The sequence below is a fragment of the Prionailurus bengalensis genome, chromosome B4, assembly GCF_016509475.1.
Source record: "Prionailurus bengalensis isolate Pbe53 chromosome B4, Fcat_Pben_1.1_paternal_pri, whole genome shotgun sequence".
In the NCBI taxonomy this organism is placed as follows: domain Eukaryota; kingdom Metazoa; phylum Chordata; class Mammalia; order Carnivora; family Felidae; genus Prionailurus; species Prionailurus bengalensis.
Genome location: NC_057358.1, coordinates 29,214,485 through 29,242,468, shown reverse-complemented (window position 1 = coordinate 29,242,468; position 27,984 = coordinate 29,214,485). Strand labels below are relative to the sequence as shown.

General features: G+C 39.0%; 1 protein-coding gene and 1 long non-coding RNA gene across 2 annotated transcripts; both read right to left on the bottom strand.

Annotated features, from left to right (window-relative positions):
• Window positions 1-771: 771 nt before the first annotated feature.
• LOC122472716 (transcription factor BTF3-like) lies at window positions 772-1,478 on the bottom strand. The gene has a single exon (XM_043562508.1). The coding sequence runs from the start codon at window positions 1,385-1,387 to the stop codon at window positions 869-871; it is 519 nt and encodes a 172-aa protein (XP_043418443.1). The 5' UTR covers window positions 1,388-1,478; the 3' UTR covers window positions 772-868.
• On the bottom strand, window positions 772-27,704 carry LOC122472717. The gene is made up of 4 exons (XR_006294509.1): window positions 27,694-27,704; window positions 25,735-25,740; window positions 5,043-5,053; window positions 772-863 (listed from the first exon to the last, which is right to left on the bottom strand). It is a non-coding gene; the product is annotated as an uncharacterized LOC122472717 (long non-coding RNA).
• Window positions 27,705-27,984: the final 280 nt, after the last annotated feature.

Genomic DNA, 27,984 nt, shown 5'->3' with positions numbered 1-27,984 from the left:
AGAGAGCCTCCCTACCTCACCCACACACACACACATCTGATTCTGGGGAAATATTTATGATTAGAGGAAGAACTATTTAAGTTTACAGTGAGTGATTTAAGGTATTGACTGGGCTTAGAAATCAGCTAAAAAGTTCACAACAGGTTTAATGTATGCAATAAAATTGATATGCTGTTATGGTCAAACTAGGAATTCTCTAATATAAATCTTTATTCCAAGATAGCCAGCATAAAACCATCTCTAATTTCCCTTAGACTAATATGATTTTACTCATCAGATTTTATTATTTATCACTTGAGCTCTTGACTCTAAGCCTCTGCAGTTCAATATGCTAACTACCAACCACATGACAACTTAAATGTAAATTAATTAAAATTAAAATTAAAGATTCAGCTCCTTAGACTAGCCATTTTAATAATCTTCAAAAGCCATTTGGCATAGTAGCCACCATATTTGATAGAACTAATCTAGGACATTTATATCACTGCAGAAAGTTCTTATTAGACAGTGATGTTCCATATATATGTAGTGTGATCGTTTCCACTTGGATGTAAGTAACACATTTCAAACTCAATTTGTTCCACATTAAGGTCATCTTTCCTCTTCCCCTTCACCCCATAAAGAAGCCACATGTGCAGTTTGGTTCTTCTCTAGTGTTCTTTTTTTTTTAATGTTTCAAACTGATTCTCAGACTTCTTCAGCTTAATTAGCTGCAAAGAATGAATTGTGTATAAGCAAAAACTTAAAAGAGCTGCAGTGTCCAAGGGGCTGGGGCTTAAAAATACTAGAGATCTAGATTTTATCAGATCCGTGAACAAAATTTTTAAAAAGCAGTCATAATATAAAATAGCAGCTCCCAGTAACTTCTTCAAGCTTTATCTTCTTCAGAAGTTGATTCAATTCTGTTTGCTTCCTTCTTGGAAGCTTCATCAAAATTCTCCACAAAATCTGGAACTTCATCATCATCATCCTCTCCGGTAGCAAGTGGTACCTTTCCATCCACAGATTGTTTGGGCAGAACTTCAGCCAGCCTTCTTAAACTAGTCAGACTGTCTGCACCAAGTTGGTTTAAGATACTGAGTAGCATTTCTGTCAGATGCTTCCTCTCAGCATGGCCTGTAATGGTGAAAGGGTTCGCTGCCAGGGATGCCTGAACTGTACGGTTGTTAAAGTGGATCACTGTTCCTTGGTTTGTGAACATATTCACTTCTTCAATACCAGAGATATTGTTTACCCCTAACTTCTTTAAAGAGAACTGAAGTTTTTTGTCATCTGCTATAGCTGTTCGATGAGCCACCTTTTTTCGGCGAGCAGTTCCTTTCCCACCAATGCGCACTTGTGCTTGCAGTTTGACGAGTTTCTCCTGGTTCATGATAGTTGCTTTCATCTTGTTGGAGAGGAAATGGGGCCGCGCCTGGGACTAGGGTTGGCGATCAGGGGGTCTCGGGGGGACCATCTGAGATTAGGTGCACACACGGCGGGGACACAAGATGGCAGCTCTAGTGTTCTCTAAATAAAGGGCACCACTATTTACCCATCTCACTGAGCAAGAAACCTGAATCATGCTCATTTTTTCCCCTCCTACCTAACCTCCCACATTCATAAGGCAAAAATGATTTTTTTTTTAATTCCTCTGTGGGGCACCTGGGTGGCTCAGTCGGTTAAGCATCCCACTCTTGGTTTCGGCTCAGATCATGATCTCACAGTTCGTGGGTTCAAGCCCCTCATCAGGCTCTGTGCTAACAGCACAGAGCCTGCTTGGGATTCTGTCTCACTCCCTCTCTGCCCCTCCCTTGCTCTCTCTCTCTCTCTGTCTCTCTCAAATAAATAAACTTTAAAAATTAAAAATAAATAAAAATTCCTCTATGTATTGAATTGGTATACTTCTCTCCATCTGCATCATTGCCACATGTGTTCAGACCACCATAATCTCTTCTGAACTGCTGTGGTTCCCTAACTGCTCTCCCTGCTTCCAGTCTTATTTCTAAACCTTTGCCCATCTCATTCTGTTGCCAGAGCATTCTTTCGAAAACTCAAACCTCACTATATTTAACGTCCTCGGGGTGAATTCCAAACAGTTATTGAACACTTACCAAGTGCCAGCACTGCTCTAAGCACTTCACATTATCTCACGCAATCCTCATAACCAAGGCCACTGGGTATGGCTGTACAGGTTCTGCTACTATTAACTATGTGGTCTCGCGTAAATAGCACACTCTCAAACCCCCACTCCACAATTTACAGATGAGAAAGCAACCTATCTATCTCAAGTGAAATTAACTCCAAATCATTTTAATTCCTGAGTCCACATATGTAATTAAAGGGCATATTTTTTTTCAGTATATGAAATTTATTGTCAAATTGGTTTCCATACAACACCCAGTGCTCATCCCAAAAGGTGCCCTCCTCAATACCCATCATACCCTCCCCTCCTTCCCACCCCCCATCAACCCTCAGTTTGTTCTCAGTTTTTAAGAGTCTCTTATACTTTGGCTCTCTCCCACTCTAACCTCTTTTTTTTTTCCTTCCCCTCCCCCATGGGTTTCTGTTAAGTTTCTCAGGATCCACATAAGAGTGAAAACATATGGTATCTGTCTTTCTCTGTATGGCTTATTTCACTTAGCATCACACTCTCCAGTTCCATCCACGTTGCTACAAAGTTAAAGGCCATATTTTTAAGTAACAGTCTATCTTTAGTGAGGACAAATGCAAAGTATTACATTTGTGGATAAATAATACTATATGTAGAAGATTGTACTTTCAAAGCTAAAGGTTATAAAAACCAAAGAGGCTTCACTTCTAGGAAGAAATACTCCCTCTTTCTCCATCAGATTAGAACGTGGAAGAAATTCTTAAAATGATCCACCCTTTTCTAAAGTAAAGCAGCAAATCTTTGTGTTACTTGTTGGCCATTCCAAGAAATTTGATGTATAAGGCATAAATGACATCCTAAGAGGTTATTATGAATTTTGTGGCTGAATTTGTGAAAGGCAAAAAATAAAGAAGATATAATTATTAAATCTCATTTAGTAAAACCCAATCTTATGTTTGTGTAGTCTTAAAAATTTTGTGGAAATAATAAAGTACTTGATCTATAAAACCAATGTAGGACATTCAGAGAGTTTAAAATTAGAAGAAAAAAGATCTTAATCGTGTACAAATGAGTATTCTTAGGTCATGGTAAATTTAGAGTGAAGGCAAAGCTGGAGGTAAACCAATTAATTTGTATAAAAATTCAATTATTCAGCAGGAACATTATTGGAACTTTGTTCCAATACACATTATAAAATCTGTATTTCTAAATAAAACTGTTATATTATTTAAATTGTGCTTAAAAACTCTGAATGTGAACTTCTAATTGTGGCCAAGATGGAGTAACAAGGATCAGATTCACTCTGTCACCTAAAACACAAAACTGAACAAAGTACATAAAACAGTAATTTTTAGGTATTAGACATAGGCAACAGAAGATAGCCATAAGAGAGAGGAAACAAATGAGGTGAGTTCTGAGGGTGCAGTGCAGGGCAGAGGAACTCAGAGCCTAGCAGTCTCACAGAGTTGAGGAAGTGAAGCTGGGAGTCGCAGAGGTTAAGGGCGAGAGTTCACAGAACAAGTACCACAGAGTTCTGAAAAGAAAGAGAACTCCAGAGATTTGCAGGGGTCCTCTTTGATTATTCAGTTGTAAACTTAATGCATATGTGTGAAGAAACAGCACAAAGATGAGGAAAAGCCACCAGAAAGATTTAGAGGCAATAATTCTCAAAGCTTAGGGTTGCAAGCAGTTTTTATACTTACTGGACACAGAGTGGAAGCACTTAGAATTCATGAGGCATCAGGTAGAGTACTCAGAAGCATATTGCCTCAATAGTAGGGCAAAATTAGACTAAGGCTGCTCTGGATCTGCCTAATAAAGCATAATAGCTAAATTCAAAAGAATCAAATCATTTCCAAGTAATTTAAGTACTTCTCAGAACAAAGCTCAAGAATTTTTTAATACAAAAAGTAAAACTCAAGTTTCTGGCATCCAATTCAAAATTATCTGGCACACAACAAAGCAGGAAAATACAACCCAATCATGAGAAAAATTAACCAAGTGGAAACGTTCTTATTTTTTTTTTTACATTTATTTATTTTTGAGAGCACAAATGGGGGAGGGGCAGAAAGAGAATTCAACACACAATCCGAAGCAGACTCCAGGCTCTGAGCTGTCAACAGAGAGCCCAACACAGGGCTCGAACCCACAAACCATGAGATCATGACCTGAGCCAAAGTTGGGCACTTAACTGACTGAGCCACCCAGGTGCCCCTCAAGTGGAAGAGTTCTAAATGGCATGGATGAAAGAATTAGTAGGCAAAAATGTAAAATCTATAACTATATTTTATACATTCAAGAAGTTACAGGAAAACTTGTACATAATAAATGCAGATATTGGAAATACTAAAAGACTCAAATAGAACTTCAAGATGTGAAAAATCAATGGCTAGATGAAATTAAGAGATTAGATACTATTGAAGAAAGATTAGTGAAACTGAAATCATGACAATAGAAGCAATCCAAAATAAGACATGGGGAAAGAAAAGATTGAGAAAAACAATCAGTCAACTATGGCACAATTCCTAATATATATGCAATTAAAGTATAAGAAAGACAAGAAAGAGTGGGGGGTGTACTTAAATAATGACCAAAAGTTTTACAAATGTGATTAAAACAATTCACAGACTTAAGAAAATCAACAAGCCACAACGACAAAAAAAAAAAAAAAAAGGAAAGAAAATTCACCGAAGTATATCATTAAAAAATTGCTAAGAATGACAGCAAATATTCACTGGAAGAATATGCAAAAGACAGTGGAGCAATATCTTTATTGAACAACAGCAACAACAAAAAAACTATCAACCTAGAATTCTATATTTAGCAAAATTATCTTTCAAAAGGGAAGGTGAAATTTTTTTTCAGATATACAAAGGCTGACAGACTTCATCACAAGTAGATATTCACTATCAGAAGTATTAAAGGAAGTCCTTGAAGCAGATGAAAATACCAGATAGAAATCTAGACATATACAAAGAACATCAGAAATGGTAAATATGTATATATGTATAAAAATCCCTTTTCCTTATTTTTAAAGTCTTTTTAAAAGATAATTGACTTTTTGAAGCAAAAATAACAAGTGTATTATAGCACTATAACATAAAGGGAAAGAAAACTTATGACAACAGCACAAAGCTCATGAGAAAGACAAGACTGAAGGGTCTTATGCTATATTTGAAGTGGTATAATATCACTTGAAGGTAGCCTATGATAAGTTAAAAATATACACTAAAAGTCCTAAAGTAATCACTAAAATTACAAAACAGAATTATAGCTATCAGCCAGGAAAAAAGATAAAGTAAAATCATAAACAATATTCTATTTATCCAAAAGAAAGTAGAAAAAGAAAAAGGAAATAGGACAGAGTAAATAGAAAGCAAATGATAGTTTTAAACCCAACCCCGTCAATAATATTAACTACTAACAATATAAACAACCCAATTGAAAGGCAAAGATTGTTCAACTGTATAAAAAAGAAAAATCCATCTATACATTGCCTACAAGAAACTCACCATAAATCTAAAAACACAAAGAGGATATAAGTAAAAAGATGGAGAAAAATAAGCCATAATCAACAAAAAATCTAGAGTAGCTGTATTAATATTAGACAAAGTACATTTCAGAATAAAGAATATGGCCAGAGATTTAAAAAGTTCGTATTGATAAAATAATTGATTTATCAAAGCATAATAATTCCAAACATTTATGCAGTCTAATTAGAGAAATCCAAAATACATGAAACACAGGTAATAGAATTAAAAGGAGAAATAGGCAAATATATAATTACAATTAGAGATTTTGATACCACCTTTCAATAGTTGATAGTATAAGTAGGCAGAGAATCAGTGAGAACTTGGACAACATTATCAACCAATTTAACCTGACATTTATAGATCACTTTATCCTACAATGGTAATTACACATTTGCTTCAGATGCACACGAAACATTCATCAAGCTATACCATACCATACCATAAAACATACCACACCATAAAACAAGTTGCAATAAACTTAAAAGGAGTTAAATCATGCAAAGTATTTTCACTAAACCACAATAGAATTAAATTAGGATTATTAACAGAGATAGAAAACCCGTAAGTATTTGGAAACTAAATAAAAAACTTCTAAATATCATATGCATCAAAACAGAAATCAAAAGAAGAATTACGACATTTTGAACTAAAGGAAAATGGAAGTACAAATATCAAAAGCTGTGAGATATAGTTAAAACAGTGCTGAGAGGAAAATTTATAGCAAAAAAGAAGAAATCAATGACCTAAACTTCTACCTGTATAGGAAACTAGAATAAGAAGTGCAAATTAAATCTAAAGCAGACAGAAGAAAGGAAATAATGAAGACCAGAATAGAAATCAAAGACATATTTAACTTAATTTTATTTTTTTTTTTATGTTTTTATTTATTTTTGAGAGGGAGGGAGGGGTAGAGAGAGAGGGAGACACAGAATCCGAAGCAGGCTCCAGGCTCTGAGCTGTCAGCACACAGCCTGAGGCAGGGCTCAAACTCACAGACTACAAGATCATGACTGGAGCTGAAGTTGGACACTTAACCAATTGAGCCACCCAGACACCCCAAGAAATTTTTAAAAAGTAAAACAATACAGAAAATAAATGATACCAAAAGCTGATTCTGTGAGTAACTCAGTAAGATTGATAAATCTCTAGACAGACTAATTAGGGTAAAGAGAAAGAAGTATGCAGTATGAGGAATATAAGAGGAAACATCACTATAGATTCTACTGAAATTAAAATGATAAGAAAATACTAAAAATTATATGCCAATAAATTTGACAACTTAGGTGAAGTGGAAAAATTCCTTAAAAGACACAAATTACCAAAGCTCCCTCCCGAAGAAATAAATTAAAAAAAAAAAAAAACTACAGTACAATACAAAAAACAAAGATCAATACAAAAAAAAAATCTTTTAATAACATTTTGGCAAATCAATTGCAGTAACGTATTTGAAGAAATCTACATTATGACCAAGTAAGAACCACCCCAAAAGTGACTATGTGGCACATCTAAGTGACTAACGCCTGAGACACTTACATATTTCCCATGGTCCAGGTGTGGCCTTGTAAAGTGGCTGAAATTTATCTCAGGCTTGTAAGAGGGTGTGGATAGAACTTAGATGGAGCCAGAGCTATAAAGACTCTGTATTAGAAGACAAGGAACACATTTATATATCAACAGCCCACGATCCAATGGGGCAATTTATAAACTACCATGTGTCAATGTAGGATCAGATGACAACTGAAACCCAGGCAGTTCTAGTTCAAATCCTGTCTGTACCACTAATTAGTTGTGTGACTTTGTGTGAGTTACTTAATCTATCTAAACTTCAGTGTCTTTATCTCTAAAACGAGGGAAATAATAGTAGCTACTTGTTGGGAGAATTAAATGAGATCATGCAAGTACAGTATTCACTCAGGCCAATATTAAAAAAGACAAAGAGAGAGACAGAGACACAGAGAAATTCTATAGTGCCTTCCTCTGAAAATAATTAAGTGTTATGTTGTCAAGATGACGCAGTCAGATAGGGACTGGGAAAACAATTTATAACTCAATACTTGTTCTGGATTTTTATTTGTTTGCTAAATAAGTTGACATATAGATGTACTCTTTATTTCTTGCTCTTCCTATTATTATGAGAAATTAAGTGAGTCTCTCAATTCACTGTGCCCCAAATTGCAAAAGGAAAAGAAACACAAACGTCTAGCCAGTAATGTGTTAGAACTGGTTTACGTTGGCTCATGAGAATCAATTGTTAAATTTTTAGAAATTTTATGACCTGGTTGTTAAACAGTTATTATTAAAAAGTAAATTATATAAGCTTACAGATTATTAAATTATATAATAACAAAGATAATACAAGAAAAGTATAGAGCAATATCCCTGATGAATATTAATACAAAATTTTAAACAACATTCAACAGAATTCAATAGCACATTAAAAGGATTATATACCATGACCAAGTGAGGTTTATTCCTGAAATGCAATGATGGTTCAACATATAAAAATCAATCAATATAATATACCACATTAACAGAATGATGGGGAAAAAAACCACATCATCTTACTTTCTCATGATAAAAACATTCAACGAACCAAGAATAGAGGAAAACTATCTCAGGGTGCCTGGGTGTCTCAGTTCATTAAGTGGCCGACTTTGGCTCAGGTCATAATCTCCCAGTTGGTGGGTTTGAACCCCTGTAGGGCTTTGCATTGACAGGGCGGAGCCTGCTTCAAATTCTGTCTCCCTCTCCCTCTGCCCCTCCTCTGCTTGTGTGCTCTCTCTGTCAAAAGTAAACATTAAAAAAAAATTTAATTGAAGAAAAGAAATAAAAGGTATGCAAATTGGAAAATAAATAGGAAAATTATCACTGCTCACAGATGGCATGACTTTTTATGTAGATAACGCTACAGATTCCTCAAAAAAATTGTGAGAACTAATAAACAAATTCAGCAAAGTTGCAGGATACAAAATCAACACAAAAATATAAGTAGTGTTTCTATATGCCAACAATGAACAATCTGAAAAGCAAATTTTTAAAAACACTTCCATTTACAATAGCATCAAAAAGAATAAAATACTAGGGCACCTGGGTGGCTCAGTTGGTTAAGCGTCTGACTTTGGCTCAGGTCACGATCTCGCAGTTCATGAGTTCGAGCCCATGTCAGTCTCTGTGCTGACAGCTTGGAGCCTGCTTTGGATTCTGTCTCCATCTCTCTCTGCTCTCTCTCAAATATAAATAAATATTAAAATAAAAAAGTATAAAATACTTAGGAATAAACTTAACCAAGGAGGTGAAAGATAAATACACTGAGAACTACAAACATTGCTGAAAGAAATTAAGAGGACACCAATAAATGGAAGAATAGCCTGTGTTCATGGATTGGAAGACCTAATATTGTTAATACTGTTATTGTTCAATCCAAGGTGATCTACAGAATCAGTGCAATCCTTATCAAACTCCAAATGGAAATTTTTGCAGAAATAGATTAATCCATTCTGAAATTCATATGGAATCTCAAGGGACCCTGAGTAGCCAAAACAATCTTGAAAAAGAACAAAATTGGAAATCTCACACTTCCAGATTTCAAGTTACCACAAAGCTACAGTAATCAAAACTGTCATGCTAGCATAAAGACAGACATATAGACCAATGGAATAGAATAGAGTACCCAGAAATAAACCCTCACTTATATGGCCAAATGATCTTTGACAAGAGTGCCAAAACCATTCAATGGGGAACGAATAGTCTTTTCAGTAAGTGGTGTTGGGACCTTACACCATATACAAACATTAACTCAAAAGGATTAAAGACCTACATATAAGACCTAAAACTATAAAACTCTTAAAAGGAAACACAGAGGGAAACCTTGATGACAATGGATTTAGCAGTGATTTCTTGAATATGACACCAAAAGCACAGGCAACAAAAGTTAAAGTATATTAGACTACATCAAAATCAAAATCTTCTATGCACCAAAGGATGCTGTCAACAGAGTGAAAAGGCAATCTATAGAATGGGAAAAATATTTCCAAATCATATATCTGATAAGGGATTAATATCAAGAATATATACAGTACTCGTATATCAACAACAAAAAACAACTAATTCAATAAAAAAAAAAACCACAGGAAATGAATAGATGTTTCTCCAAAGAAGTTATACAAATAGCCACAAGCATATGAAAAGATGCTCAACATCACTGATCATTAGAGAAATACAAATCAGAACCACAATGAAATACTACTTTATATACATTAGGATAGTGACTGTTAAAAAAAAAAAAAAAAAGATGGGCACCCGGTGGCTCAGTCAGTTGAGCGTCTGACTTCGACTCAGGTCATGATCTGCAGGTTTGTGGGTTTGAGCCTCACATAGGGCTGTCTGCTGCCTTTCAGCACAGAGCCCACTTCAGATCCTCTGTCCCCCTCTCAGTGCCCCCCCACTTGCACTCTGCCAAAAATAAATAATTTTTTTAAACAGAAAATAAATGTTGGTGAGGAAGTGGAGACATTGGCACTTTGCTGGCAGAAATGTAAAATGGTGCAGCTGTTATGGTAAATAGTATGACAGTCCCTGAAAACATTGAAAATGGAATTACCATATAATCCAGCAATCCCACTTAAAAAAAAATTCCGATGTAGTTAACATACAGTGTTATATTAGTTTCAGGTGTACAAAATACTGATTCAACAGTTCCATATATTATTTAGTGCTCATCAAGATAAGTGTACTCTTGATCCCCTTCACCTATTTTGCCCATCCTCCCACCCATCTCCCATCTGCTTGTTCTTTATAGTTGAGTCTATTTCTTGATTTGTCTCTTTTATCCCCCTTTGTTCATTTGTTTGCTTCTTAAATTCCACATATGAGTGAAATCATATGGTATTTGTCTTGCTCTGTCTGACTTATTCCACTTAACATTATACTCTCTAGATCCATCTCTGTTGTTGCAAATGGCAAGATCTCATTCTTTTTTGTGGCTGAATAATATTCATATATATATGTATATATTTTTTTTAACTTCGCATATATTTCTAGAAGTGAGAGTAATCTTTTAAATTTGACCAAGCTCATCTTAAAACAGGTTGAACCATCTTAAAATCTGACCAGGGCTGATTTACGCCAAGACATTGAGTGATGAGCTCTGTGGGCTTTTGTTTACATTGTGGGTTTGCTCTGGCTCCTGAATCAGCAGAATCAGGCCCCTCACGCATGAGGACAAAGCCACAGCTGACTTTTCCCCTTGCAGGCCAGCCCAAGGGACTTCCAGAAGCCTGGCCTCAAGGGGCTGGAGATTCACAAGCATTAGGTAAGAGGCGGGATCAAGGTGGGGGTCTGGGCACACAGCCAGGTGGGAGACAGCCTGACCCTCAGGGGTATTGCATGCCTCCCTCCTTTCCCTTCCTCACACTCAACATGTACAAAATCAACCATATGTGCAGGCATGAAGGGAGGGGGCAGGAAAAGAGAGAAGGGGAGGGAGAGAACAAGGGATTTGCCCATCCGTCCACATATACCCAGAGGGAGATGGAAAACGGGAATTTACTCTTCCCTTGTTGGTGTTCGTTCCTGCACACGTCCTGGCAATGAAGAGAATTCTAGAGTTTATATCAGTCTCTCCTTTTATGTAATTAAAAAAAAAGACCTGTAAGCTGTCTTATAGGACACTGGAAATTACTGGATATAGTGTGCACATATTACTGTACTGGGTACAAACACAGATCCCCTGTTCTGTTTACATGGGTGATTTAAGGGCTTTTCAAGGGCTTTTGGGGACTATTTTAATTTGTTCCTCATTCTGAAGCAGCAGCATTTGGACTATGCTATTTGAAACCATGACTGGATTTTGCAATGAAGCCACACATCCATCCCTGGGGTTCTTTTTTGGCTTATCTTCTGAAGCAGCAGTGGCTTGAGCGAGAAGTTCTGTAACTGAACAATCCAATATATAGGATATATACTATATCTTTTTTATCCATTCATCTGTTGATGGACACTTGGGAAGCTTCCATAGTTTGGCTATTGCAAATAATGGTGCAATAAACATAGAGGTGCACATATCCCTTTGAATTAGTGTTTTTGTATTCTTTGAGTAAATACCTAAAAATGCAATTACAGGATTGTAGGGTAGCTCTAGTTTTAGTTGTCTGAGGAACTTCCACACTGTCTTCCACAATGGCTGCACCAGTTTGCATTCCCACCAATAATGCAAGAAGGTTCTCTTCACTAACACTTGATGTTTTTTTGAGTTTTGGGGTTTTTTTGTTTGTTTGCTTTGTTTTGAATTTATCCATTTTTTGAGACAGACAGAGAGAGAGAGAGAGAGCACAAGCAGGGGAAGAGAAGAGAGAAGGAGAGACATAGAACCCAAAGCAGGCTCCAGGTTCTGAGCTATCAGTGTAGAGCCCAACATGGGGCTTGAACTTATGAACCATGAGATCATGACCTGAGCTGAAGTCGGATGCTTAACCAACTAAGCCACCCAGGTGCCCCTTTTGAGTTTCTGATTTTAGCCATTCTGACAGGTGTGAGGTGATATCTCATTGTGGTTTTGATTTGTATTTCCCTGATGCTTAGGGATGTGCATCTTTTCATGTGTCTTCTTTGTACAAAAGTCTGTTCATGTCCATTTTTAATTGGATTATTTATTTTATAGGTGTTGAGTTGTATAAGTTCTTTATATATTTTGGGTATTAGCCTTTTATCAGAAATGTTATTTGCACATATATTCTCCCAATCAGTAGGTTGTCTTTAGTTTTGTTGGTTGTTTCCTTTTCTGTACAGAAGCTTTATATTTTGAGATCGTCCCAATAGTTTATTTTTGCTTTTGTTTTCCTTGCCTCAGGAAATATATCTAAAACATGTTGTTATGGCCAATGTCATAGAAATTACTGCCTATGCTCTCTGCTTCAGGTCTCATATTAAGTCCTTAATCCTTTTTGAATTTATTTTTTGTGTACAGTGTAAGAAAATGGTTCAGTGTCATTCTTTTGCATTAACTGCCCAGTTTTCCCAATACCTTTTGTTGAAGACACTGTCTTTCCCATTGCATATTCTTTCCTCTCTTGAAGATTAATTGGCTATATAATTGGCTAGATAATTGGTTTATTTCTGGGTTTTCTATTCTGTTCTGTTGATATATGTGTCTATTTATATGCCAGTACCACACTGTCTTATCACAACTTTGTAATATAACTTGAAGTCTAAAATTTTGATACCTCTAGTTTTGTTTTCTTTCTAAGATTGCTTTGGCCATTCAGGGTCTTTGTGATTTCATACACATTTTAGGATTGTTTGTTCTAATTCTGTAAAAAATGCTGTTGGTAGTTTGATAGGGATTGCATTAAATCTGTAGATTGCTTTGGGTAGTATAGATATATCAACAATATTTGTCCTTCCAACCCATGAGCAAGGAATGTCTTTCCATTTCTTTGTGTCATCTTCAATTTCTTTCATCAATGTTTCATAGCTTTCAGAGTACAGGTCTTTAACCTCCTTGGTTAAGTTTATTCCTAGGTATTTCATTTTTTTTTTGGTGCAATCATAAATGGGATTATTTTATTAATTTCTCTTTCTGCTGCTTCTTTTTTAGTGTATAGAAATGCAATGGATTTCTATATATTGCTTTTGTATCCTGTGACCTTACTGAATTTATTTATTAGTTTAGTAGTTTTTTGGTGGAGTCTTTAGGGTTCTCTCTATATAGCATCATGTCATCTGCAAATAGTGAGTTTTACTTCTTCCTTATCAATTTGGATGCCTTTTATTTCTTTATGTTGTCTGATTGCTGTGGTTAGGACTTCCAGTACTATGTTAAATAAAAGTAGTGAGAGTAGACATGCTTGTTCTGTTCTTGACCTTAGGGGAAAAGCTCTCAGATTTTGCCCACTGAGTATGACGTTTACTGTGGGTTTTTCATATAAGGCTTTTATGATGTTGAGGTATGTTCCCTCTACACCTATCTTTTTGAGGGTTTTTTATCATGAATGGATGTTGTACTTTGTCAAATGCCTTTTCTGCGTCTATTGGAATGATTATGTGCTTTTTATTCTTTCTCTTATTGATGTGATGTATCATATTGATTGATTTGTGAGTATTAAACCACCCTTGCATCCAAGGAATAAATCCCTCTTGATCACGATGAATGATGTTTTTAATGCATTTTTGGATTCAGTTTGTTAGTATTTTTTGTGAGGATATTTGCATCTATGTTCACGAGAGATAATGGCTGTGGTTCTCTTTTTTTGTAATGACATTATCTGGTTTTGTATCAGAGTGATACTGGTCTCATAGAGTGAATTTGGGAGTTTTCCTTCCTCTTATATTTTTTGGGAATAGTTTGAGAAGAATAGGTATTAACTCTTTTCAATGTTTGGTAGAATTCACCTGTGAAACTGTCTGATTTTTGTTTCTTGGGAGTTTTTTTATTACTGACTCAATTTCTTTGATGGTTATTCAAATTTTCTATTTCTTCTTGTTTCAGTTTTGGTGGTTTATATGTTCCTAGGAATTTATCCATTTCTTCTAGGTTGTCCAATTTGTTGGCACATAATTTTCCATAATATTATCTTTCAATTGTTCGTGTATCTGTGGTGGCAGTTGTTATTTTAAAAGCAAACAAACAAAACAAAATAACAAATGTTGGTGAGAAACTGGAACTCTTGTGCACCATTGGCAGAAAAGTAAAATGGCGCAGCTGCTATGGAAAACAGTATGGCAGTTCCTCAAAAAGTTAAAAATAAAATTAACATATAATTCAGCAATCCCACTTCTGGATAGATACACAAATTGAAAGCAGTATCTCAAGGAGTTATTTGTATACCCATATTCATAGCAGCATTATTCACAACAGCCAATGGTGGAAGCAACCCAAGTGTTCATCAACAGATGAATGGATGAAGAAAATGTGTTATATACATACAACGGAATACGATTCAGTCTTTAAAAAGAAGGAAATTCTGTCACATGATGCAATATGGATGAGTCTTGAGGACATTATGTTAAGTGAAATAAACCAGTCACAAAATGACAAATACTGTGTGATTGCACTTATATAAGGTATTTATATATAAGGTATCTAAAATAGTCAAACTCATAGAAACAGAGAGAAGAATGGTGGTTGTCAGGGGCTAAGGGAGGGGGAAATGACTTGTTTTGGATATAGAGTGAGTTTTGTAAGATGAGAACAGTTCTGGAGATTGGCTGCACAACAATATGAATACTTAACATTACTGAAGTGTATGTCCACTTTGTAATTATTGCAGTGGTAAATTTTATGTCATGTGTGATTTACCACAATTTAAAAATGTTAAAAACAAGGATAATAAAGACTCAAACCCCATAACTTCCTAGTTATTTTACTGTATTTACTCTAATGTATAATATTGGGGTTACATCTATTGTATTTATGTATGTATGTATGTAAACATACTCTATACAGGTGGGGTTCTGCATATCCCTTCCCAGCTCAGCATTTAAAAAGATCATATTGATAGCTTGAAATTAGCCATGATGAAAGTATTTGTCCCCACAGAAATAGATGAACAGTAAAAATAGTTAGTTGTTTGGTGGAGTGCTGGTTGTTAAACATTTACCTGCACACCACTAAGTCTGGTATACATGTAGATTTGGGCCCTCTCTGCCACTAAAAAATACACTAATCACTGGCACTGGGGGACCCTTCTTTCTAAGCCCCTTTGACAGTAACAGGGGATGATCAGGGTGGATATTGAAATCACATATAGAGCGTTATTTTTGTTCACTGGCCTCAGGGAGAAAGAATGTAAAGAAGATCACTAGGATTTGATGGGGAAAGTGTGTCAAACCTGCAGTTCTTTATCTGAGCATCTACATTATTCACATCTATCCTTTCTGCCCAACACTGCCTTGACCAAACCCCTCAGGCAGAAGTCCCCAGGCCCAAGCCAACCTTGCACACCCTGCATCTCCAAGCAAATCATCTCTTTGTTATCAATGGAGCAATGGCCCAAAGTCAGTAGTTCTGGGATCCATCCTAAGGTATTCAGAGGTGAAAAGATCCAGATCTTTGAGGCCATTGGGAGTAAAGTCTGGCTGATGAAGCATCCATCTTCCTTCAAAAACTTGTTAATTGCCTGCCAATTTGGCAACTTTGATTAGCACTCTGAGTACTAGGAGGAAGTCACTGGTGCCCCCTCGTGGCAAACTTTGAGGAGGAGAGAACCCAGAACTGCCCAGAAACCATGAAAACCAAAGGACATGTCAGGTGACAAGCAAGTGCAAAACAGGGCACACTGTTGTGCTTCCCTGTCTGTTATGAAAGGAAGTGGGGTTGGGAAAACAGATTTATACTATCTCTAAAAAGGTTATTGTATCAGTGTAATGCTTTAAAAAATACTTTAAAGAAATAGAGACAGCTTGTCCTTGTGTCAGGAGAGATCACACAGCAAGTGTTAACAGAAGCAGTGCCAGCCACTCCTGAGCAACGGTTTTTCAAAATCTGGTCCTCCGACTGCCTGCATGACAGTCACCTGGCATGCGGATAAAAATGCATCTTCCCAAAGATCAGCCAAACCTGACAGATTTCGTTTCTCTGGAAGTGAACATGTAAAACAAGCTTACAAACACAAATATTTGAGCCCCAGTTGAATTCAGAGATGAGTAAGAAATTCAGGTGGGTTGTTATTTTGGTGTTAGCTGTCTCTCACTGAAAGTGTCTCATGTAATCTCTCCCATATCAAAGGAGACAGAAGATACAGGATGATTAACTATGACATGTGACCCTGAATGGATCCTTGTCCAGAAAAAAGTCATTAATGGGGCAATCGAAGTAATTAGAAAAATGTCTGAAGATTAGTTAATAGTATTGTTTCAATGTCAATTTCCTTGTCTTGATAATTGTACTATGGTAAGGTATTAACATTTAGAGAAGTTGGGTAAAGGGTCTCTGGGAATTTTTGGTACTGTTTTTTTTTTAATTTTTTGCAAGTACAACATTATTTCAAAATTTTAAGTTACAAATTTAAAAAGAAGCTTGGGTCTCCCATTTGATAAGTACTTTATATCCTCCCTACCTGAAAAGTGGCCCATGGACAAGCTGCACCTGGAAACTTGTCAGCAAGGCAGACTCTTCACAACCCCAAAGAAACTCTGAACCAGAATCTGCAGTTTAACAAGATTCCCAGGCAATTCCTATGCTCATTCAAGTTTGAGAGACACCAAAGTTCACACACATTACCCCATTAAATCTTCCAACAACATGACATGACATGAGAGTATTATCCCCATTTGACTGATGTGGGGGCTGCAACTCACAGAATCATCACTTGCCCTATGTCCCATAAGCACATAAGTAGAAAGGTCAGATTTGAACCCAGGTCTCTCTGACACTAAAGCCCATTTTCTTGAAGTGCTAACTGCTGTCTGGTTGCAGATATAAAATTTACTATTATATGCAAGGCTAGGACTCAACTCTTACAGATCCTACTTTCTGGCTTCTATTGTAAAGGCAGATATATTTGAGAGAGCACTAAACTGTGAGACCAGAGTCACAGTCCTGGTTCCTTTTTGCCCATTCATTGGTTTGCAATGTCAGGAGTTCCCTAGATGAAATCTGAAACTGCCCCCCATACACGGGGGGCAAGAAGAGATGGAGGATACAGACTGCTCCCGATGGGTGGGTGGCTGTTGTAATGAGCAAAGGAACCTGCACGTGGGGCTTGTGTCGAGTAGCTGCAAGATGAGTAGATTTTTGCATGCACTCATCAGACTCCTAAAGGTTCATACAGAAGCCTTGACTGATTTCCGTCTTGCATTCAGTCCAGATGGTCTCAACACCTTACTCTCTCAAGGCTATGTCCTTGAAACAGCTGCTAGTATGGGAATAGCAGGCTGAACATATGTTCCAAGGACAAAGGAGGGAGTGAGGAGCCTCTGGTTGCCCACAGCCAGCTCTCAGGTGCACTGGAGGTCATGTCCTCCCGATGACCTCCTCCAGCACACCTCCACTGAGGCTGCCTGGCCTCTCAGGGTGGCAGGATGCTCACATGTGGAGTGAATGTGAGAGACAGATACTGTGCATGGTCCCTTCCAGTTCCAGCATCCAGTTGGCTTTCTGTCACCTTTACCCAGGCTCCACAGCTAGTTGAAGTGGTTGGTGACAAACACATTGTCATTGTATCCCTTCCTCTAAGCCTGCCAACGCTGGTCTTCAGAACCCAAGAAGCAAGTGACCTCTCTCACTGGTGTCCTTCACCCTCTTAACCACGTGCCCCCAGTGTATCCAAATTCTTCAAGCCCCTCTCTTCCCAGGCTCCTGGTCTTTATCTCAGGCTGATAGGATTATTCCTGGCTCTGAAAGACCTGCACCAAGAAATTCACTTTGCTGTGTTAGCTGACACAGCCTGTAGAGTACTGCTCCGAGGATGCATGTCTGTGTCCCATGTGAAGCACGAAGTGACCCTCAAATGGTGACACAGACAAAATTGCAACCTGGTGAGAGACCCTGCCCAGGCTCCTTAGGTCTCTTCACACACGTGGGTCTACTCAGAACTAGCCCTTTGAGGAAGAAGCTGCCAGGTCATGAACATTCTTGCACAGAGTGGGGAGGGGGAAAACAGGGCCACCTGAGTCCTGATGACACATAAAGCTGCTACACAGAGACAGGTGCGCTGAAGGGTCTGAGCCTCATGTCAGTTTAGAGTTTATCCCTGAGAAGATTCATGTGCAAATGTTGTCTTCCTCTGACTCTCTTTCCTATCTTAAGTCCATTGTGTGTGTGTGTGTGTGTGTGTGTGTGTGTGAGAGAGAGAGAGAGAGAGAGAGAGAGAGAGAGAGAAGGCAGAAGGGAGAGAAATTGAGATTGAGAAAATGGAATATGCCAAAGAAACATCCTTAAAAATTCATTCAAACTTGTGTGGTATCAAAGCCTCCTCAAACCCCACTAGCACAGAGAGTCCCCCTCCCACTGCATGTTTATTGAGAAACCTCACATTCTTAGAACTATGACTACCAAAAGGAGGGAGTTTTTGGGGGGGGGGTGGTGGAGAGTATCTGAATTATCTGAGTAGCTTTTTAAATTCATTTTTTCCCCAGAACTACAGCAATGGTTCTCAAGCCAGTATGCCTAAGAATCATAATTTTCATGGGTCTTGGGCAGGACCCAGGAATATGCCTTTTTAATAAGTATTCCCAGACAGTTTTGCCAAGGGAGTTCAAAAGACCACCTCTGAGAAACAGTGCTCAATAGCAATGCTTCTCAAACTTTAATGAGCATTCCTAGAAACTGTGTTAAAATGAAGGTAGGTGGTCTCGGGCACTTCTAACAAGCTCAGAGAATACATGAATGTTGCTGGTCTGAGAACCCTCTGAGAGTAGCAGGGCTCCCTAGTTTGAAGGTTTTTTAAATCACTTGTAAACTCTGATTTGGGTGTTCTTCAATAATCTGTGCTTTGCTGTGTTATAAGCTTCCTGAGTTATCAAAGTTACAACTTGATCTAGGAAAGATAGGATAGTAATTTTGCATATTCTCCTGCTAAAAAAGTATTGTGTGATGCTTGAGCTCAGATAAAATTGTGTTAGACAACCTCACATAACTAAATCTTGCCAGTCAGCTAAGAATTAGTCTATTTTTGAAAACGGTATAAAATTCAATAGAAAGTCTGCTGGGACCAGGTGTTTTCCGGTCTTTGGAGACAAAACTGCTAATTCAAGCTCCAGCTGCAAACATTTTTTTCTTCTCAATGTTTCTTTCCCTCTCGGGAACAAGACTTTTAAATTCAGTGACAGCAGAGCTCTCAAGCTCATTTAGGACGAACTTAAAATGTTCTCCAGTTTGTCATCTGCTGAGCTATGTGATTCCAGAGGCCCTGGTAAAAGCACATCTTCACTGTGCCTATGGCGAGGTGATGGGAAATGATCATGCAGAATTGGGGTTTCAGAAAGGTCGTAAGATGCCTCTTCCATTCTTTGTTGTTGTTGGAATTTTTCCTCCTATTAAAAAAAAAACAACTTACTTTTTAAACTGTGGTAAAATATGCCTAACGAAGTTTACTATTTTGGCCATTTTTAAGTTTTTATTTACTGATTTATTTGGAGAGAGACAGAGACAGCGTGAGTGGGGAGAGGCAGAATGAGAGAGAGAGAGACAGAACCCCAACCAGGCTTCACACTGCCAGCACAGACCCCCTCGTGGGGCTCAAACTAACTGTGAGATCATGACATGAGCCAAAATCAAGAGTCCTATGCTTAAGCGACTGAGCCATACAGGCACCCCTATTTTAGCCATTTTAAGCGTATAGTTCAGTGGTATTGAGTACATTTGAATTGTCGTGGGACCATCACCACCATCCAGAACTTTCTCATCATTCTACACTAAACCTCTGCACCAAACCCATTCCCCACCCTCCCCTGTGTCAGAGGGTGGAGGAGCGTCAGTAAAGTATCCTTCAGACCGAGAAGGCACATTAATACCGAAAAAGGAAGCAAGCCGCGCTACACTGAGTTTTGTTGTAACTTACTGACAGGGGCAATCAGGCAGGTAGATGGATGGACAATCCAGGTGGTACTATGCTGACATTCTCTGCCCGGTTCAGACCTAGCCCATAGCTATTATGAAGGGACACGGAGGTAAGGTCACTGGGTGCTTACATTATCTATAATGGCACCATCTGTGCACCAGAGAGGAGACCAAGATGGAGGGCTGAAGATGGAGTCAGTGCAGGCAGCACTCCTACACCTCCCCAACATCTTTGGGGCCTGTACAATCTTTGCACACAATTCTTCCACAATGACCCCAGAGCCAGGTATCAGGGGGTAAGGACTTGCATCCCCTATCCCTTTGCTATCGCAACAATATAAACATCAACATGAGATTCCTCACTTGTAAAGAGGTCTTTTCCTCAGACCCAACAATCAGAGCAATTGTGAACTTCAGCGTAAGCTATGGCCCCTGACAAGAAGACGTTTCACGGTGAGACAGGAAGGAACGTCAGCAATGCAAGGCCAGAGAGGATAAGGCAAATGGTTTATAGGCAATATATATGTCAAATCTTCGTTTAGGAACAACACAATAGAGGTTTGGTTCCCATGAGCCAATGCCACCTCTGGCTTAGGTATTTTCCCTGGGGGATGTTACCATGTAGTTTGTTCCTTAATATCACCAGGGGATGTGTCTATATTGTACATAGCATTTCGGTTGGCACCCATCCTAACAACCCTATCTCGGTGCCTGTGTTGGGCCCTGATCATTGTAGAACAAGGGGTTAATACCAGATATAAACAAGAGATTAGGATACCAAGCCACCAAACTAAATTGCAACGAATTAAAGTTTTACCATGTGTGAGATCTCATGGCAATTGCAAAATAAGCCCCTCCTCCATCAGACATATCCTGACAGTACTTGCCCACGGAGAGTAAGCTGAGGGCCTGTGGTTGGTTAGATGTTCATATGCTGATGTCTGTCCTGCTCTGACAGTGGTAGGGAGTTGAATGGTCTCTGTTAGTCTTAGAGACCATCCTTTGAGACAGGTGTCTGGTGGATCTTTAAGGTGTTTTTTATCAGTCAATTCATCCTTTCCATTAGGCTTGCAACAGTGGGATTGTATGGCAGGTGGAAAATCTGTAATATATCCCGGGACTCCACCTGTTTTTGGAAGTCATGGCTAGGAAACTGTGTCCTTTGATCACTATCTGAGTTGGCATTACGGCCCTCTAGTTTTATTAACCCCTTTGTAGTTGCAGTCTGATTGGCTCTTTCACAGGCAAAGTCTTGTGCAAGTCCTGTAGACATGTCACACAGGTCAGTGTATATTTGTGTCCTTCCAGTACCAGCAAAGGGCCTATATAGTCTATTTACAGTGAGAAACAGGGCACATAGTCTGCCCACTATGCCCCAGGTGTAACACATCAGCCATTGCCTGAGGTTGCATCGAGGGCACTCTTTGTCAGCAGCTTGCAGATTTTAGAGGCAAATGTAATCTTTTTATTACTTCCCAAGTAGTGTTGGGATCTCAGTGTCCCGATTTATGGTGGGCCCATTCTGCTACATCAGATGGGATCAGCTTTTCCTCCAGCAGAAGGGCTCAGGCTAACTCACCTGCCTTGTGATTGCCTGGCAGTGTGGATGGGGAAAGAGCGGACAAGTGCCATATTTGGACAGCTGCATCAGGTTTAGTGCTTACTTCCCAAATACCTTTCCATAGTTCTGCTCCCTGCAGGGGTCTGTTTAATATAGCCCAGACTTCTTTCTGCCACTGCAGGCATCCATGTTGTTAACCCTTTTCACACTGCCCGGCTGTCAGTGGCCAAATCTATGGGCATAGGTCAATGCGTCAACACAATCCATACTGCTTTCAATTCTTCTCACTACTTTTACTTCCTTCTTCCAAGCAAAGTACTCTGTCAGTGACAGAGGAATGTCACATAGGCAGGTTTTCTGGCAGCTACCATCAGTGCACCATGTGTTCCTGGAGGCAAGCCTACTCCTTCCCTTACTTGGAGCAGGGAGCCATACTGTTGGCAATTTCTGGAAGTTGGGCTGGGTTGGCGTAAGTGACTGGCTCTAGTAACCAGTGCAGTTCATGGGACAGCAGGCTGGTCCTGGAAGTGCTCCTCTGCCATTTCTGTAAGGTGGGTATCTGAGCACAGGCACTAAGGCTTGCTGAGCATAAATACACCCTGCTATTGGCAGAGAGGTTTGTATCATCATAGGCAGGTCAGTAGTCAGCCTTTCCATTGTTGTGGTGCAAGACATGCAGCTAATAGTTGCTTCTCGAGAGGAGTATATCTGGTCTCTGTTCCTTTCCATAATTGAGACCAGAATCTTAATGGGCTTTGTTTTCCATTTTGTCGGTGCCACAAGCCCCAGCCAAACCTTTCTGGATATGAACTCACATCTAATTCACAACTCACATCTGGCATCAATACCCCCAAGGCCTATGCTTTTTTTTTTTTAATTTTTTTTTAAAATTTATATCCAAATTAGTTAGAATATAGTGCAACAATGATTTCAGGAGTAGATTCTTTAGTGCCCCTTACCCATTTAGCCCATCCCCCCTCCCACAACCCCTTCAGTAACCCTGTTTGTTCTCCATATTTATGAGTCTCTTCTGTTTTGTCCCCCTCCCTGTTTTTATATTATTTTTGTTTCCCTTCCCTTATGGTCATCTGTTTTGTCTCCTAAAGTCCTCATATGAGTGGAGTCATATGATCTTCATCTTTCTCTGGCTAATTTCACTTAGCATAATACCCTCCAGTTCCATCCACATAGTTGCAAATGGCAAGATTTCATTCTTTTTGATTGCCGAGTAATACTCCATTGTGTGTGTGTGTGTGTGTGTGTGTGTGTGTGTGTATACACATTTTCTTCATCCATTCATCCATCAATGGGCATTTGGGCTCTTTCCATACTTTGGCTATTGTTGATCGTGCTGCTATAAACATGGGAGTGCATGTGTCCCTTAGAAACAGCACACCTGTATCCCATGGATAAATGCCTAGTAGTGCAATTGCTGGGTTGTAGTTCTATTTTTAGTTTTTTGAGGAACCTACATACTATTTCCCAGAGTGGCTGCACCAGCATGCATTCCCAAGGCCCATACTTGTTTACTACTATCTTTGTCTTTATGAAAGCCTCTTGTTGGTTAACATCCCAATCCCACCAGCTTCCCTTCTTAACCAAGGTGTATAAAAGTCTTAATGTCTGCTCTAGATGGGGAATAACAGGTCTCCAGTAACCCAATGAACCAACAAAAACCTGTAATTCTTTTACCATTTTAGGGATTGGGAAAGCTTGTATCTCATCATTGACTGCCCTTGCCATCACTTTGTCTTACCCAACTCTATGACACCAAGGATCTTAACTGATTGGGCCAGCCCATGGATCTTGTCCATATTTACTTCCCATCTTCTTGACTTTAAGTATGCCTGTAATGACACAGTTACTCAAGACAAGGAGAATAAATCAGCACAAGTTAACATGACATTATCTGTATGATGATAAAGTATCATCTCCTTGGGCAATATCCATTTAAATCTCTGGCTACCATCCTGTGACCAGTTGTGGGACCATGGAGATACCCTTGAGGGCAACACCTGGCAGGTCCACTGTCTCCTGTTTCACATGAAGACAAATCAGTCTTGGGATTCAAGTTCTAATGAAATGTTAACAAAGGCTAGATAGGTCCAGTACATGATGATATGTCTTAATGGATGCCATGATTTTCTTCTAACAAGGCTATATTAGGCACCTCTGCATGACTGGACAGAGTAACTTTATTGACTTCCCTAAAATCTATTGTCATTCACCAGGTCCCATTAGATTCATTTATAGGCCAAACTAGATTAATGAATGGGCTTTAAGCAGGCCTGATTACCCCTGCCTTTTCTAATTCTTTAATGATGGTTATAATCTTGTCATGCCCCCCACCACCCCATAGCTTATATTGTTTTACCTTTATTACTCTCTGGGAATCAGCAACTGTATAGGTTCCTATGAAGATGTGTTCCACTCCTCGGATACACCACCTGAATTCACCTGTCATTTTAGTTAGATTCAGACCTTGTAGAACATCTACTCCCAAAATATACTCAGGAATGGGTAAAATATGCACTAGAAAACAGCAGGAACGAAGCTTGCTGATCTGTAGAGACAGACTAATTTGTATAACCTTGATCATTTGTCTCCCATAAGCATCAGTAGCCTTTATTTATCCCTGAAATTTTCAGGGGTTTCCATAGATAAGTGTTCTTTCAGCTACAGTGTCCATTAGAACTAGTATAGTCTGTTTGTACTAACAAACAAGAAATGACCAAGAAATGGTTAATTGAATGTGGGGCACCCAGCCACCTCCCACTGCAGGCACTAGAGGGCAACAATGCTGGCCTAACCCCATCTCTAGGAGTAGGGAATATCCAACCCTGAAATTCCTCCATTAGTGGAAAGGTGGTGGTGACACACCTGGATTTTTTTAGCCTTCCTTCAAAGGAGAAACTGCTTTCTCTTAGGCAATGCTTTCCATAAGGTTTAGAGGACCCAATCCATTTGTTTGTCTACATTTTCTCTGGGAGTTCCAGATAATGTTAGATCCTGCCATAATTGTTTATGAGAGACCATGATGGGGCCCCTTTCCACTATTTTACTGTTGGTTGGATCTTTTGTTTTTCCCTGTCTTTCAATCTGTCTATTTCCCTTATGACAGATTCTTTCTGTTCCACTGAAGTCGGCCACCATAACAGCTGTTCTAGCAATGGACACATTGACCACAGCAGTAAGGACAGATCTTAAAGTCCTGTGTGTGCCCCCAAGGCTGAATGTATGATACCATCTTTCATACCAAAGGAAACTAATTCTTCATCTGGGCCTCTAAAATGCTAGGCTTAAGTGGAATGCTTCATTCCCATTCCAGGTGTAATTTCCTGTAGTTCTTCCATAGAGGTTCAGGGTAATGGAAGGGAGGGAGCACTCCCTTTCGTTAAGCCAGGTTGTCTGAATGCTAAAATTTATCCATTCAATCAAATTAGCTAAGCATCCGTGATTCTCATCCATGCCTGTGGCACACGATCTCTGTCCAAGGCAGATCAAGCAGCAACTGAGGCCACCTCTAACATCTCAAGCCCATTTAACATAATACCAACTCCCCCAGAATCCCATTGTTGTAACGCCCAAGCTGCCATCCTTTCTTGGCCCCTTTGCTTCAAGCGAATCATTAGCTCCACCAGTTCCATGCACAATGGGCTCTCTCCCAGCAAGAACAACAGGCATTCTCTCCAGGCCACTAAAATTCCCTTCCCTTTACCCACTCGTGTTTTGTTTTCCTGTAGCTTGCTGACTACGCCAACTGTTAGAAGGTGAAGGAGAGGGGTGGCACTTGGGTGGCTCAGTTGGTTAAGCATCCAACTTCATCTCAGGTCATGATCTCATGGTTCCTGGGTTCAAGCCCCTCATCAGGTTTTGTGCCGACAGCTGACAGCTGGGAGCCTAGAGCCTGTTTTGGATTCTGTGTCTCCCCCTCTCTCTGCCCCTCCCCCGTTCATGCTCTGTCTCTCTCTGTCTCAAAAATAAATAAACGTTAAAAAAAATTTTTTTTTAATTAAATTAAAAAAAAAAGGTCTTTAAGCAACAACATTACAGGACACTGAACATATCTAATGTCTATTTCTTGGTTTCTAAATACCACTTCCTATTAAAAAGAACCAGAGATTCTTGGAGAAATTGGGAATCCTCTGACTTACTCCAGACCCTGGGGCAGGGAAAGTCCAAGGTAAGCATAAAACATCAACATCTTGTTCACAAAAGAAGAAAGGGCTGAAAGACTAATGAGGTAATATCAAAAGGGCAAAGAAGTCAGTTTGAAGGAGATCCTACAAGCTAAATCTGAGACAGTTTGAGAAGGAAGGAAGGAAGGGAGGAAGGAAGGAAAGGAAGGAAAGAAGGAAGAAAGGAAAGAAGAATTAAAGCTATGGATTATAGTTTATTGAACTTTAAAAATCCATGAATCCATAGTGACAGTCACAAAAATAAATACAGAAAAGGGGGGAAAGAAAGATTTTTTTCTTTACTGAATTCCAGCTAATAAATGCAGGAGGAATGATGAAATACAAAATCATCATTTTTAATTCCCAATGTAATATCAATGGATGCTAAAACCATCAGGTAGAAAGTTGAAAAACAAGATTCACATGGCTTCAAAGAATAATCCCACAGGTTATGTATTAAAACAAAGGGGAAATGTGTCTTACAGTGGATTATTTAGACATGGCCACTAAAATTCCCTTCCCTGTATTCAAATCTATCAACCATGTGACTTGTTTTGGCTAATGGACAATTGCTCATGTTATGGAGCAGAAACATGAAGAGTTTGTGAGTTGTGAATTACTTTCTTGCTGCTGGTAATATTTCTAGTACCATAGCATCAAGCTTGTGCTAACTTGATGGAAGATGAGAGACTGTGAATGAAGGCTCCAGAAATCCCAGTTTCCCAGTTATCCAAGCCATGCCAGACACACAAATAAGCCCAGCTGAGAACAGCCAAGTCTGGCCCAAACCAACTTAGCTACAGTTGCTGACCTACAGAACTGTGAGCTAAGTAAAATGGTTATTGCTTGATGGCACTACGTTTTGTGGTGTTTGTTATGCAGCAATGAATGGCTGCTGCATAAACTTGTACCAGGGGTGGTATGCTGTTATAACAAAAATTTTAAGTGTATGGCCTTGAGACTGAGCAGAGGACAAAGGCTAGAAATGTAGTGAAGAAACTCCTAGTGGAGTTTAAAATGGCAAGCAAACTGTTCATGGGAGCTGGAGAAGCAATGAGAAAACTGCTATATAGCAGCAAGAAAAATGGTGACCTATGTTAGGCAGCTGCTCAGCAATCAGCCATAGTGTCTCCTACACTAACTTGAAAGGTACAGAAAGCAAGAAATCATCTAAATTGTGTTTAAAAGCACAATATAGTATAGAGGAAATACAGAGCAGCCAGGACTTGCTGGGTTGGAAAGTAAAAACATTACATCTGACAAAGATTTTCAAGAAAGAAATAATGCCTTGAGTGTAAAGAACAAATAAAACATATGGCTTTAAGACCCTTTGCTGGGGCGCCTGGGTGGCTCAGTCGGTTAAGCATCCGACTTCAGCTTAGGTCATGATCTCACGGTCCATGAGTTCGAGCCCCGCGTTGGGTTCTGTGCTGACAGCTCAGAGCCTGGAGCCTGCTTCGGATTCTGTGTCTCTCTCTCTCTGACCCTCCCCTGTTCATGCTCTGTCTCTCTCTGTCTCAAAACTAAATAAACATTAAAAAAAAAAAGACCCTTTGCTAAGACCTCAAGAAAATTTAAAGTGATGTCTAGTAGATCCTCTTAGCTTGATAAGTGGATTTTCAGGCTTTTTATGAATATAAAGTTGTGTCTTATTGTGACCTTAATCTGTATAGCCTGATTCAGTATATTTCCATCTATGCCTTGAGTACTCATAATTCCTTTTCATCTCTTATCACTTTAGAGAGGGGAATGTTCTCCCGGGAACATGATGAGCTGGTGGGTTTTCTGGTCCTGCATGGTGGATTCATTCTGGCATGACCAATTTTCTACACCTTCTGAACTCTTCCTAGTATACTGTTGGGGAAGTTTTGGCAGCTCCACTTTATTGTGGGCCATCATGATCTCCAAGTTTCAAGAAGCCATTCTCACAGTATGTTAGGCATCCTTGCCAGGATGTCAAATCATCAGTCATGGGAGACTCATACTGATGTAAAATCTTACATCAATAAATCCCCATATCAATAATCTCTCCATCAAGATTTGTATTTCATTCCCTGCCCTATCAAACAATACCTTTCATATCAGGTGCCATATTTGCTCTCCTGGTTCCTGCCAAGACCTGC